Source organism: Corvus cornix, chromosome 4 (assembly GCF_000738735.6).
Source record: "Corvus cornix cornix isolate S_Up_H32 chromosome 4, ASM73873v5, whole genome shotgun sequence".
Lineage (NCBI taxonomy): Eukaryota > Metazoa > Chordata > Aves > Passeriformes > Corvidae > Corvus > Corvus cornix.
Window position 1 is genome coordinate 43,242,020 of NC_046334.1, and position 13,533 is coordinate 43,255,552.

General features: G+C 39.0%; 1 protein-coding gene across 4 annotated transcripts in view; it reads left to right on the forward strand.

Moving 5' to 3' along the window:
• The window catches only part of MTMR7 (myotubularin related protein 7), a 43,639-nt gene that overhangs the window by 10,304 nt on the left and 19,802 nt on the right, over positions 1 to 13,533 (forward strand). For 3 of the 4 annotated variants that reach the window (XM_039550307.1, XM_039550306.1, XM_039550308.1), the window contains 5 exons: positions 2,232 to 2,354; positions 3,898 to 4,060; positions 7,687 to 7,844; positions 9,431 to 9,559; positions 12,369 to 12,503. In XM_039550307.1, the coding sequence (XP_039406241.1) occupies positions 2,232 to 2,354; positions 3,898 to 4,060; positions 7,687 to 7,844; positions 9,431 to 9,559; positions 12,369 to 12,503 (708 nt within the window). The remainder of the gene's footprint in view (positions 1 to 2,231; positions 2,355 to 3,897; positions 4,061 to 7,686; positions 7,845 to 9,430; positions 9,560 to 12,368; positions 12,504 to 13,533) is intronic. The other variant, XM_039550309.1, reaches the window with a different exon arrangement.

Consider the following 13,533-nt stretch of genomic DNA (forward strand, 5'->3'; position numbering starts at 1 on the left):
TCTGGAATGGCTTCCATAAAGGTCACGACTATGTAAAGTTGGGCTCTTCACTCTTGGAACATGAGGATGGAGGGGACAGCACGTGTGGCATGTTACATGCTGGCAGATTCAAAAAGAGCAGGAGGAAGGGATTTTATTGTACAACGTATAGCTGAAATGTGAAGTTCACTCTCACAGGGTGTTATGGATGCCAATGGGTTACAGAGATTCAAAATGTTATTTAATAAAATTAATGGAATGTAAACATAGTTATGGCTGTTAAAAAGTATGACCTCAGCTTAGGAAGGCCCCAGAGCTGAGCTGAGATCCTGGGGGAGCATGAGTACATGCCTGCCTCTCACACTCTTCCTTCAGCTGCTGCAAATGTCTGTTCTTGAGAGACAAACTGCAGAGAGAGGTGAATTCTGATCTCCCCCGGTGCAGCCACTGCATTTGCTTTGAGGAAATCAGACTTACCACACAGCTCTTACTGCAACTGTTCCTGTTCATTCACATCCAACCTTTAATTTATTTGTAGCTCTGTATTAAAAAAAAATCAAACCACAACCAAAGAGGAGCTTTGTTGGTTAGCATTTTTCAGTCATGGGGCTGTTATTGATGAGAAGGGAAGGATGTGACCCAGGAGGTCTGGAAATTCATCCCTCTGCCCTACCCCACTGTGTGGATACTTGCTTTTCTTGTGTGTCATGGCCCATGGCAGCTCACTTTGTAGGCTGGGGTGATGAGTGCCTTGTGCAAGATCAGTGCCTGTGCAGCAGAGTCCTTGTTGGCTGGACTGCAGTGTAGGGACTTTTTTTCATCCAGACAATGCTGATTTTTATTGGTTTTGTGGGTTCTTTTAAGAAGAGCACTGCCTACATTCTTCTTTTGTGTCATTCCTCCTCTTTTGCTTACTGCTGGGTTAATATTGTATTTCTTTCATTCCTCCTCCAGCCAATACATGACCTCTGAAGTAGACGGCCCTGGGAAAAGACTTCATCCATGCTTTCTAGGAGTTCAGTTTTTTTTTTTTTTAAATAAATAGTTTTATTTTCGTTTAAAACAAATTATAACTGGCCTTGAGGAAGAAGACTCTGCTTTAATAATTGTTTGATTTTAAGCATTTTGCTACTAAACTGGCTTATTTTCATTTTAAGGTTTTCTTTATTCCTAGTTTTAAAATAGTCCAATATATCTGGAATACACATTGCAAACATGTAATCCTCAGATGCTGGCATTCTGTTTTTCAGGAAAACCAACTCATTTTAGTTTTAAAATTATTGTAATAGAAGATCCATCAAATCCATGGCAGCAAATTAGTAACTGTTTTGGGCAGGTTTCATCCCACTGAATATCCAACTTGTTTATTTTTTATTATTCTAGTTTCTTAGTCAGAAATCATAGAAGCCTAGAATGGTTTGTGTTCAAAGGGACCTTAAAGATCATCTAGTTCCTTCCCCTAGTAGGCGCCTATAGTACATGCCATATACAAAACATTAATGATGTACAAGTCACAAGCTGGTGATCTGAGAGTTAATAACATGCTATGGATATATAATTAATAACGTCCTGTTGTCAGGAGTGCAGCAAAGAGACAATGCCCATTTTGTGCCCAAGGTGGGAGAGCAGTGGAAGTGGAGTTCTTGAGTCCCATTGAAAAGTGACTGAAGGCAAAATCTTCCAGTGTGACCGCTGCTATGAGCATTAACAGGAATGTAGGGACAAACATCAAAATGCTTCTTTTAAACTCTTACCTCTTTTAATGTTGTTTTAAATCTTAACAGAGATTTGCATGGGAGAAAATTTGCCTGAGTGAGACCCATTGAAGAAAGACACTCTACCACTATTATCTCCTGCTTATTATTATTATTTTAATTTAGCTGGAATGGCTTGAATGGAAAACATGGAGCTAGAGTTTAGCTGAAAGACAGGGCCTGCCTTGCTGCCACGGTGTTTTGGTAAGATGAGATCACAAGGAAGAGCTCAAGGGAGAAACTGTCTTTGAAAGTGTTACTAAACAGGATTTTGAATACAGAGGTACCACAAGAGAGGGAAAAAAAGGAACATTAAGGAAGATCTGGAAGTAGATCACATAATATAATCACATTTTCTCATATAGTTAAACTTCTTTGATATTTAATGTGCTGAAAATAACTTTGTAATAGACAAAATGTGAACATTCAGCTCTCACTATTGAGCTGTCTGTCATAGCCTAATTGTTTATTTTTTTTCTCTGTCACTTTTTTGTGTAGGTGGAAAATGTTAGGTTACTTGATCGTTTATCTTCAAGAAGAGCTGTGGTGGGAACCTTATATTTAACAGCTACCCATGTCATATTTGTGGAGAATGGTTCTGAAACTCGGAAAGAAACCTGGGTATGAACTTTTGTTACTTCACTTAGCTGTAAGTGTGTGGCACTTTACTGATGCTAATTTGAAAATTACTTCCAAAACACTTTACACATAGTAAATTAGTTTATATGGATGCTTTTATGATGCCATGTGAAGTTCCAGCCTAGTAATTTTCAAAAATTTTCAGTGGATTCCAGATACTATGATACAGTAAGAGGAGTAGAAGGGCTTTTACTGTATGAATACCAGATGTGATTGACTGAGGAACAGCTGCTGTAAACTGCACTGTTGCTCCTATCATCCAGGAAGAGTGGAGGAGAAATGTCTAGAATGCGAGCTACTTCTTTGGCTTTGTCACTTCTTGGTCTTCTCCCTTACTGCTAGTGTTGTATCAGTGATTTTGTTGGTTTAATACTTTAGTTTTTTTTATAAATTAGTATTTTGAATTACCTGTTTTGATTGATTGACAACATACATTGCATTTTGTTGTGGTTTAACCCCAGGCATTGACCAAGCCCCACACAGTCACTCACTCACTCCCCCAACCAGCAGAATCAGGGAGAGAATCTAAAGGGTAGAAGGTAGAAAACTCATGGGTTAAGATAAAGACAGTTTAATAGGGAAAGCAAAAGCCATGCACACAGGCAAAGCAAAACAAGGAATGAATTCACTGCTTCCCACAGACATGCAGGTGTTCAGCCATCTCCAGAAGAACAGGCCCCCATCACGTGTAACAGTGACTTGGGAAGACAAAAACCATCACTCCGTGTGCCCTGCTTCCTCCTTCCTCCCACTTTACATACTGAGCATGATGCCACATGGTCTGGAATATCCCCTTGGTCAGTTGGGGTCAGCTGTCCTGACTGTGTCTATTCCCAACCCCCCATACACTCTCAGTCTCCTTGCCAGTATTGCAGTAGACCTTGGCTCTGTGTAAGCAATAACAAAGCCATCTCTCCGTTATCAACTGTGTTCAGTGCAAATCCAAAACACAGCCCCATACCAGCCACTGTGAAGGAAATTAACTCTACCCAGCCAAAACCAGCACACATGCACACATACAGGTACAGCTATTGCTCGGTGTCATACATTTGAGAGTCTTTTATGCAGCTTAATTATGCACCCCTTGTCCATTTTTGCACTAATTAACTCCATCTTCCTTTAATCCCACTATTCCTGACCAGGTTTTTATTGTAATGTTTCATGTCGTTTGATGCAGTATTTAAAATTGTATCAACATTACCATTCTACCCATGAGGAGGCACAATATTTTAGCCTTATGAAACTGATGCTGGTTCACCTTTTCACTGTGCAAATAGATGAAAATAGCTTTGACAACCACTAGCTTACACTAAAGCAAGCAAACAAAAAGCTTTGGGTAACATGAGCAGGCTGATATTTGAGCAGCTGTAACACTCCAGAAATGCCTCTTTGTCTGCAGGTGGGGAGAGTGGGGATTTTCTGAAACAGTAGTGGAAGCTACTGTGCCTGCCCTGGCACATCACTATAAATAATTACTTTTCTTCTTAAAGATTTGACTAGCATTACTGTTTTCAATTCCCTGCAGGTTCTCCACAGCCAAATTTCCTCTATTGAGAAGCAGGCCACCACTGCCACTGGTTGCCCATTACTGATCCGGTGCAAGAACTTCCAGGTCATCCAGCTGGTCATCCCTCAGGAACGAGACTGCCATGATGTTTACATATCTCTGATACGTCTGGCTCGACCAGGTATGTGAAGAAAACAGCACAAAAATCAATCCTCATCCTGAAGAGGGAGAATTTAATGGAAGAAGTGTATCTGTGCGTCTTTGTCCTTTGCGGGTTAAGAAAAAAAGGTACATTAGAGATATATTATGAGAGAAATGCTGATATAATCATTTGTGGAGCAATGAAGAAAGCTCATTATAACAAGTAGTTCATTCCATAAAGTATGACATGAACTTCTATTTAAAATAATACTCTAGGGCATCATGGGCCATAAAATATGTTATAATGCTATTTTATGTGCAACTCATTTGCTGGATGACTTGTGTAAATGTAAATTTAGGAGAATACTCTAAATTCAGGGAACTTTGATGTCCCTGTCGTAACAAAAACTTTACAATATATTTAGTGGTCCTGTCAAGATTTTCATTTTGGCTTTCTGTGCTGTGCAGAAATTCCTTAAAATCAGTGAAAGGTTTTGCAGCAAGTAGTTGTTTAATTTCACTGTGCTGTCTGTGTTTTGGCCTATTATTATCATCTATGTTTTGAATACGCCTTATGTGTTTCTGAACTCAGTTCAAGATCCTTTTGAAACCTTTCCCCTTTTCAATGAAAAACCAAATGTTGCATCAAAGCCCAACATTTGATTGCCTACATTATAGCTCCTCTCTGCGCTATGCTCTCCTAAGAACCAGCTGACAAAGCTTTTGGATTATTTTAAACTATAACTCCAGAAATATAACATCAGCTTTTGTTCTTTACTATTATTTTAACAGTATGCAAAGAAATTGTCTGTTGTAGTCTTTACAAATCTGGCAACACTGGCTTTAAATTTTTTTTCTTGTTAGGAGAGCACCAATTTTATCTACTGTGTAGAGGGGAAAGAAATTGCGGAGTCCACCAGCACAGCTACTGAACTTTATAAAGTACTAGTAGCAGCAGTAGTACTATATAACTGTAGCAGAAGTAACTTGGTAAGCTAGGTGATGCAGGATGAAAGTAATCAGAGAAATTTAAAAAAAATGAGAAAATTTCAGTCAGTGGTTCTGCTGATGTAAATCTGGATTCATTCCATGCACCTCAGCTGCAAGTACATGTTCATGTATGCTGGAAGGCATGTGATTCTGTAATCCTTTTTCTTGGAGGCAGGAGGAGGTGTGTCTGCTGTGCACCAGAATGATGAAAGGAAGAGTAGGTGAGGACCCTGAATACAAGTTTAGTGACTGACTGCAATGGACAAGAAGGTTTGGGTAAAGAAGATGCAGTAACAGCACTGTGGAATTCTCTCTTTGCATAGTTTAGCTGCACAGTAGTTTTCCTTCTCCAGCAAACTATCTGATCGTGATGTGAGACAGGATAAAATCTTGCCTACCCACTCAAAATTAGAAGGCTCTGATTCAAGCTGAGTCATACGTACCCTGACAGTTGTCTGCTGTGTCATTTTGTCAGGGCATGAAGCTGTACTTTCTTTAGGTAATACAGTTACTCAGCATTAGAAGGCATGCTTTACTCCATGAGCAGATAATTTGACTTATTCAGGCTCTACTTTCCATTCTCTGCCTGTTCTTTTCATTCATTCCTGAGTGAAACTCATGTTGTGTACTTGCTTAACATATGCTATGCTATCTGATGTCCTAGGTACATTAAAGGTGAAGGTTATGCTTGATTTTATTTTTTCTAGAATTTTAATAAAGTCAGACTGTCAGCTGAGTTTGGCCTTTTTGCTTAAGGAAGCCGTATTGGGAAACAGGCTAACCATAAGATACGACATGTTTAATTGCAGGATTGCAGATGTTTATGGCAAAATAACTGTGAAAGATTGGTAAAGGTCCTATCAGTACTGGCAAAGATGTGGCAACTGACCTTTGAGGCACTGATTACTTATACTTGAACATTTTTGTTACCACCTACAGATACCATCATGTGATAATACTTGTAATGTTGAGGCAGACTTCAGTCATAAATAACCTGGATACATAGGTGGATTTTTAAAGGCTTTCCTTGTGCCTGTGAACAGCAGGTCCTTTGGAAAGAAAATCCAGATGCTTCTGACAACCAAGCAGTAGAAACAGGAGCTCAGATTGCTACCAAAAGCTCAGCTTGGATTTATGGATTGTGGTAAAACTTTACGTTAAAAGATGAGAAATAAACCAGACTGTCTTCCTAATCTATGCCATGACAGAAGTTTGAAATTAGAGAATACAGAAGGAGTCTAAATTGCTGGAAAGTGTGCAAATTGTTCTCTTTTTTCTCCCTGCTCAAGACTTTGTTGATTGTCAGTATGTTCCTGACAAGAGTTAACATGAAGTTTTCTTTCTTTCTGTTCATACTTTTGTGTGTGTATGTATACAATCAATTTAATGACATTTTAAAAGGCAAAACTTAACTTACAGTAGACCTTTAGAAGCCACAATCAAAATAAAAGTAAAGAGTTTCTATAGAAAAAGATGGGAGCATTGTTACTATTATTAGGAGGGGTGTGTGTGTCTTTATTATTTTTATAGCTCTAAGTCCTGTACAGTACAGAACACACTAGTGTACTAAGATTCTGCTTATTAGGTGTATGCTATTAGAAAAGAAAAGGTAGTATTTAAATTTACTGATTGTAGAGCAAGTGTGTCAGTGGAGAAGTATGAAATCAGAGAGGACTTAGCTTGTGATTTACTTCAGTTCTAAAGTTAAAGATCTGTTGATCAGAAAGTTTTAAGGAACTTTGAGCAACAGAATGAAATATGCCCTTGTGACATAGCAATATCTAAAGTATCGATGAGAACATTAATTTCAAGTTGTGTGCTGGATAGTTACTCATGTCAGTAACAGTTGGGATTCAATGGCAGTGGCGTCTGGCTGCCACTGGTCACCAGGATTAAGACACTCGTTAAATACAGATACACTCCTAAAAAAAGTTCAAAACTCCAGCACCACCAAACTTTCATATATGGTACGTGGTTGAGGGGGACAGGTGGCACAGCTACTTAAACACCTCCCTGGTCATGATAAAATGATTGATGTAGCATATGCTTCTTTTATGCTATTACATGATGTGTATCTCGAATGCTTTTGCTATTAATTCAAGGACAGTATTTTGCAGTCAACAAAACTAAGACTTCATTGGATCTATTAGAAACCTTCCTAATTAGGACCAAGACTACTGAATTTTTTTCACTTTTGGAAGAATGCACTGCATAGTCCATTGTTCATATTTTTTGTCTTTGCCACAGGACAGATGTTACATTAATAAAGGGACTTCTAAGCTACCTCTAGATAGCAAATTCTTCTGAAGAACAAGTGCTTACTCTGGCACCGACTTCAGTTTTCTTTGGATGAAAGCATGTCACTGACATTGTGTCTTTGTGCTGGGGAAGGTTTTTACAAATCTACTGAAGACTAGCAGAACAGTATATTTTAAGTAGTACTTCTATTAATGCACATACATTGCAATATATACAAATATCAAAAGAGCATGTACTTTCAAAGTTTTCTTGACAGTAGATATAAACCAGGATTGTTTGCTTTTGTAAAGCAAAATGTACTCTTTTAAAGGAAACTACATCAAGGTCAACACCAAGTTCTGGTTTTGAAGTGTGGTTTCAGGATGAGAAATCTGAAGTTGTTTACTGTTCCTGTTTCTTTGCTTATTTTTTTCCCAGTGAAATATGAAGAGCTGTATTGCTTCTCCTTCAATCCAAAATTAGATAAAGAAGAACGAGAACAAGGCTGGAAGCTCGTGGACCTCAATGAAGAATATAATCGGATGGGTGTTCCAAACAACTATTGGCAGATTAGTGATGTAAACAGAGACTACGGAGTGAGTTGTTGTGATTTTTCTGTTACAGAGGCTGTCTGTACAATAAATCAGCAGCCTGAGTGAGGACTACCATAGTGCTTTGTGGCAGCATCTCTTTGTGCTCAGTGCTCTACACACACGTAGTAAGGTGCAGTTCCTCTACTATTTCACATAAAATGGCACACAGAAAGTGAGAGAAAGCATGTGTCTTCATTTAACAGATGTTGAAAGGAAGCACAGAGAATATGGCCACAGTGTTTTAAATGTTAGGGTTTGGCTGCCTGGGAAGAAGTTTAAGTCATACTTAATATTATGTGTGTGAATAAGAGTTTCCCTGACATGCAGGGCTATGTAAAATTACTATGTGGTCATTTTAAGAAAAAAAAATTACTCAAAATAGTGAGCTTGGCAATTTTTTTTCCTCATTGGCTATTCCCACGCTCCTTTTGAAGCATCTGTGATTGACTGTCAGTGTTTTTCACAGTCATCTTATAGGTCATATATCTTCCTAGCTGCCTGCTGTCCTGCTGTGTTCAGTCGTGTACAATTGAAGGCCTTAGAATTTTAATTAATTGTGAGAAATAATACCCAAGATATTGTTGAAGAAAGTTTGTCCATGCACTCCATTGGTTCTGTTGCTGGAACATACCCATGTTAAGGAAGGACTGTGAAGTTCTCAGAGAAGACTGAATGTGCTGTCAGGGTTTGTTTTCTTTTTGTGAAAATGGGTGGAAAAAAATGTTTGACCTCTTTTAAGATAAAGTGTAGGAAAAATGTCATCATGAATAAAATCCAGTTCACCACAGCCGTAACTTCCACAAGCTCTTCCTTTCCTTTCTCCTTCATTACATATCTCTTGACTCAGAAAGTAATTTCATCCTGGGCATCCTCAGTGCTTTAGTCATCTCAGAAAGTCAAAGGGAGATACTGAATATCCTTTTGACCCCAGTCAAAATGCTTCAGACAATATCAGGAAAAGGGGGTAAAACCAGGTTTTCATCTGTGGTCTCACTTGTCTCCAGAGGGAATCTGGGGCTTTTTTTGCAGGCTCATCAGGTTCCTCTCCGAAGTGGTAGGCATTGTCAGGGCTGCTTGCCTTTTGGTAACTTCATTTCATGTGGCTTAGTTTCTTGTCTCCATGTCCCTATTTTTGTCCTTTTTTTTATTATCAATTTTTCCAAAAAATTTGGCTCTATTGTCCCCTCCCATTGTTGTCCCCTCCCAGCAGAATGTTTGAGAACTTCACCCACTCCCATACTTACTCCCAAATTCTGCTACAGAGGGCACTGCAGTTGTAAATACAACCTTGCTATATGTAATGATAAACCTTTTCTGGTATGAATGAATGTGTGTTAAACCTGTCCTCAACAAGGCGTGAATTAACATTTGGAAATACAGCCCTTTAACCCTTTTGCTTCAGTTTTGCCATGTGTAAGTTAGGATTAATACTTTCCGTCTTGGAAAGAACATTTTGAGCAATGTCAATGATATGTATACAGTAATGACAGAATATCCCTGAGGTTTGAGTTCCTTGATATTTTGTTTTTGCTGTGGAAATGGCTAATGATACTTGTACTTTGTAGATCAAGCAGAGTTTGCTTTCACAGGTCTGTGACTCCTATCCTACAGAAGTCTATGTACCAAAGTCTGCAACTGCACACATCATAGTGGGGAGTTCTAAATTTCGGAGCCGAAGGCGTTTCCCAGCTCTTTCCTACTACTGCAAGGGTAACAATGTAAGTGGGAATTTGTAGCCTTGAAGTGTTTGCTTATTTTGGCTTTGGTCTCATAATTCTTCTAGTAAGGTTTTGCAAGAAGAAATCAGTGTTTATTTAATTAAAAAAAAATATTAGTGTAGTCTGGTTAGTGTGGTTAGTTCATTAATAGGCATTAATAGACATTTAATGCAGACATATAAACCCAGTTTCATCATCCAGCTAGCACAAAAAATATGTGATCTCTGTATCACAATGAAGTGGAGTAGTACAAGAGGCGTTGAGACATGGGTGGCAGAGCAGTGAAGGCCAGTAGCAGGGAGCCTAGTAGGTGACTGGGAGGAGAACAGAGCAGTTTTGGATCTGGTAGCTTGAGAGCAAGTTGAGGAGTTGAAAAAGTATACTTGCATCAGTTGGAGAATCAGGAGTAGCTTTTCAAGAAAAGATCTGTGAAGAGACACAGAAAGGATGGATATAAGAGCTACTAGATGTTGGCTGAGCAGTATGTTGTGGGTTTGCTGAAGAGACTCTCCTTGTCTGCAAGAGTGAGGGGTTCCACCTTCCCCTCTCCATAGCAAATATTCTCAGGGCGGAGCAAGGATCTGCTTCACTTGTCTGTAATCATTTGGAAGAAAACCCTGCACCTAGACTATTTGCATTTCTGTTTCTGGCAGCTGAGGTGAGGAAGGAGACTGAAGGATCCCACAAACTGGGTGTTTTTACTTTTGTGCTCCAGCCCCTTAGGGACAGGCTTAGCTCAGCTGTCATTACCAGTTAGGAGAATGGTGTCCCCTTTGTACTCTCAAAGGATCTGTGTGACTCCTGCTTCAGTCCAGAGTGGCACTGAGAGGTCTTCCCTAGTGCTCAGGGATGGTCAGGACATTCCAAGAGATAGAGCTAGTCTGGGATTACAGGGCATCTGTAGTGCTTGCCACACAGGATGGGCCATATTTCTGCAGAATGTCACAAGCAGGAATCATAAGCTACAATCTCCATGGAAATCTTGCCTTTACAGCAGCCCCTATCATAGATTTGAGCTTCAGAAGAAAGGAACAAGACATTATTTTCACTCCTTTACCCTGCATTTTTTTTCACTCATTTACCCTGCATCAGAGCATTGCTTCCATAAAGATCTATGAATTTTACAATGCAAGTGGAGAATAGGAAGATTTAAATAGTAAATACAATCTCAGCATAAATTACATATTATTTTTAACATTTTGTTAAGGTGAAACTTCTCAGAGTTAATCACTTTGCATATCAATTATGTCCAAATATAGATACCTAGGATTCAAAACACTTGGACATTTCTAAATCTCAGTGAAAGAAAAGGTCTCAGGGTCAAGTAGATTCCAATATATAGTAATTCAGCTTGGATGAGTTTCATGTTTCAGCCTGAATGTTTTCCCTGTTGTGGTTGGAGTTCAGGTTAAGGTTCAAAATACCAGGATCTGAAGTGTTGTGTTTACTCCTGGATCCATCATAGTTTAAAGAGCTAGGAAAAGCAATGTTGAAGGAAATACCTCCTTGTGAGTTTGGAGGTTGCCATGAGTTGCCAGCAAATAGAGTAATGGGCAGGAGAGGGGTAAGATTTAAAATGCTCACAGCGGTTTGGGAAGAGCCTGCTGCACACAGAGGAGACAGGTACCACTCATTCAGTTTTTCATATCCAGAGCTTTCACATAGCTCCTTTGTCCTGACAAATTCAGTGGTGATGTGACACCTCTGCGTCCTACATGGTCTGTGTAAATATGATAAGATCAAAGTCTGGAACTGTCTGTTCAGCTTATGCAATAGCACATAATAAATCACTGGAATATGTGATGATCAGAAGATTAGACTCTAAATAGAAATAACCTGTCTGCAAAACCATTAATGAAGTATGAACAGTGTCTCACACAATTCTGGGTTTCTCTCTTAAAGAGCCATACTTTACTAACTACTGATAATTCAAAGATGTGACTGAAAAAAGCATGTCCTTTCTCACAGTAATAAATAATTTGTAGGACAGCCTGCCCAGGTTGTGACCTTGAGCAGGCAGATTCTCTTCATGCTTGTGCTCAGTGCTTAGAAAGTGCATATATTATCCCCTTGCCTTCTACAAATCTAGCTGTCCTCTGCCTAGCAAAAATAAAAATCTCCCTGCACACCCATTTCACATTTTGTTTCTTCTTTCCTGGTTTCGTCTGGAGGTCTGATCCTGATGGGTCTGTGGAGAAACTCTCTTGCCTCCTTCAATAGCCCTGCTTAATGCAAGTACTCCAGGAGTCAGGCTGCCTGACCCACTTCTTGTGCAGTACGGTCTTTTTCCAGAGGCAGTGCTAAAAATACACAACAATTGGTAATCTGGCTGCATGTTACACATTTTTGTTTCCTGGTCTCATGGTGTCAGGCTGTTCAGTAAAGCGGGCACTGGTATAGGTTGGGTGTAATCTGTCTCGTACCTGGTAAGTGTGAGTGACAGTGCAAAAGGACCTATTCATTATGTTATATCAATGTTCTCATGATTTCAAGGCTGTAGTCATCCTTGAGGTATCACCTTTCAGGAGTTATTCCACATTAGGGAAATACAATACTTAAAATAGCTCTAAAATTTGCATTCAAAACTAGGCTTGGGCCAATGGGGTTGTATTGTTTTAATATCTCCTTGCTTTTTTAAGAATAATGTATACATTAATATGTAATTAATTTTACCATTCTGCCTTTCTCATGTAACTGTACATCTATGCAGACATCTAATGATCTGGTTTTGTAAATGCTTCTGGATGCTAAACAATTTCTACTTTATAATTATGTTAGGGTTTTTGTTTGTTTGTCTGCTTTTCTGCAGGCCTCCATATGTAGAAGCAGCCAGCCTTTATCTGGCTTTAGTGCTCGATGCCTTGAGGATGAACAGATGCTCCAGGCCATTAGAAAAGCCAATCCAGGAAGTGATTTCATATATGTTGTTGACACTCGGCCCAAAGTAAGTACATTAAATTTCTTGCACATAGCAAGACTGACTCTGGGCTGAATAGTTTAGGGAAGATACACAATCTAAGTGACTGACCAAGTCACTTCTGATCTTAGATGCACCTGTGTAACTTCACAGGTACATGAGGATTTATCAGGGGAATCCTGACTAGAAACCTTGACCACATTATTATCTCTGGGAGAATTTTCTCCTTTACACTGAACTTTTCCCTTTTCTTGTTCTTAGCAAAATGTCAAGATACAGAAAAGTAAATAACGTGTAATTGTAACTGTTTACACATGCAAAGGAGCTATCAAGTAAGTATATTTCTGATGAGACTGCAAAAAATAATTCCCATTATAAAATGTATTTACAGTTGTTTGTAATGTTGCAAACCTCTGCCTGCTTATACTATAATTTTCCATGCACGATTTCTCCTGGAAGTGAGAAAATTCCAATGACCTCTGCACAAGGCTAAGGAAAGACAAGTTACTGAGATGACAAGAATGGAAGAGACCTTTAAATATCTCCAGCACTTTGGTGGTTTTGAGAGAGAATCTGAAATGTGATAAGTAGTGACATCAGATGCCATATCTATAACTGATTAAAAGCCTCTGGCCAAGATAAAAGCTTTAGAAAAAAATATGGAGAAATATAGAAACTCAGTAATGACCTAGAAGAGGTTGGAAGCTAAAAAAACATTGTATCCAAATTGTGATGCTAGCAAACAGCTCAAGGTGATAAAGACTAGATAGACTTCAGTATCTGGAGGAGGTAGTAGGGATATATATATTCTTTATTGCACTATCAGCAACTTTCCCCTTTTAGTTACCAAAGCCTCTGAAGAAACGAAACTAAAGAGGCAAATCTCCACAAAATCCCTTGTAGGTGTAGGATTAGCTATAGCATGGGAAAAGGAAAAATGAGAATAAATGAGGAAAAGGAACAAGGAAGCTGTTTCAGTATCCTGAGATCAGAAGACAGAGCCTGAAAGGTCAAGGTGGGTAAAGCTGAGAAACATGAGAAATGGAGTGAGGAAGGG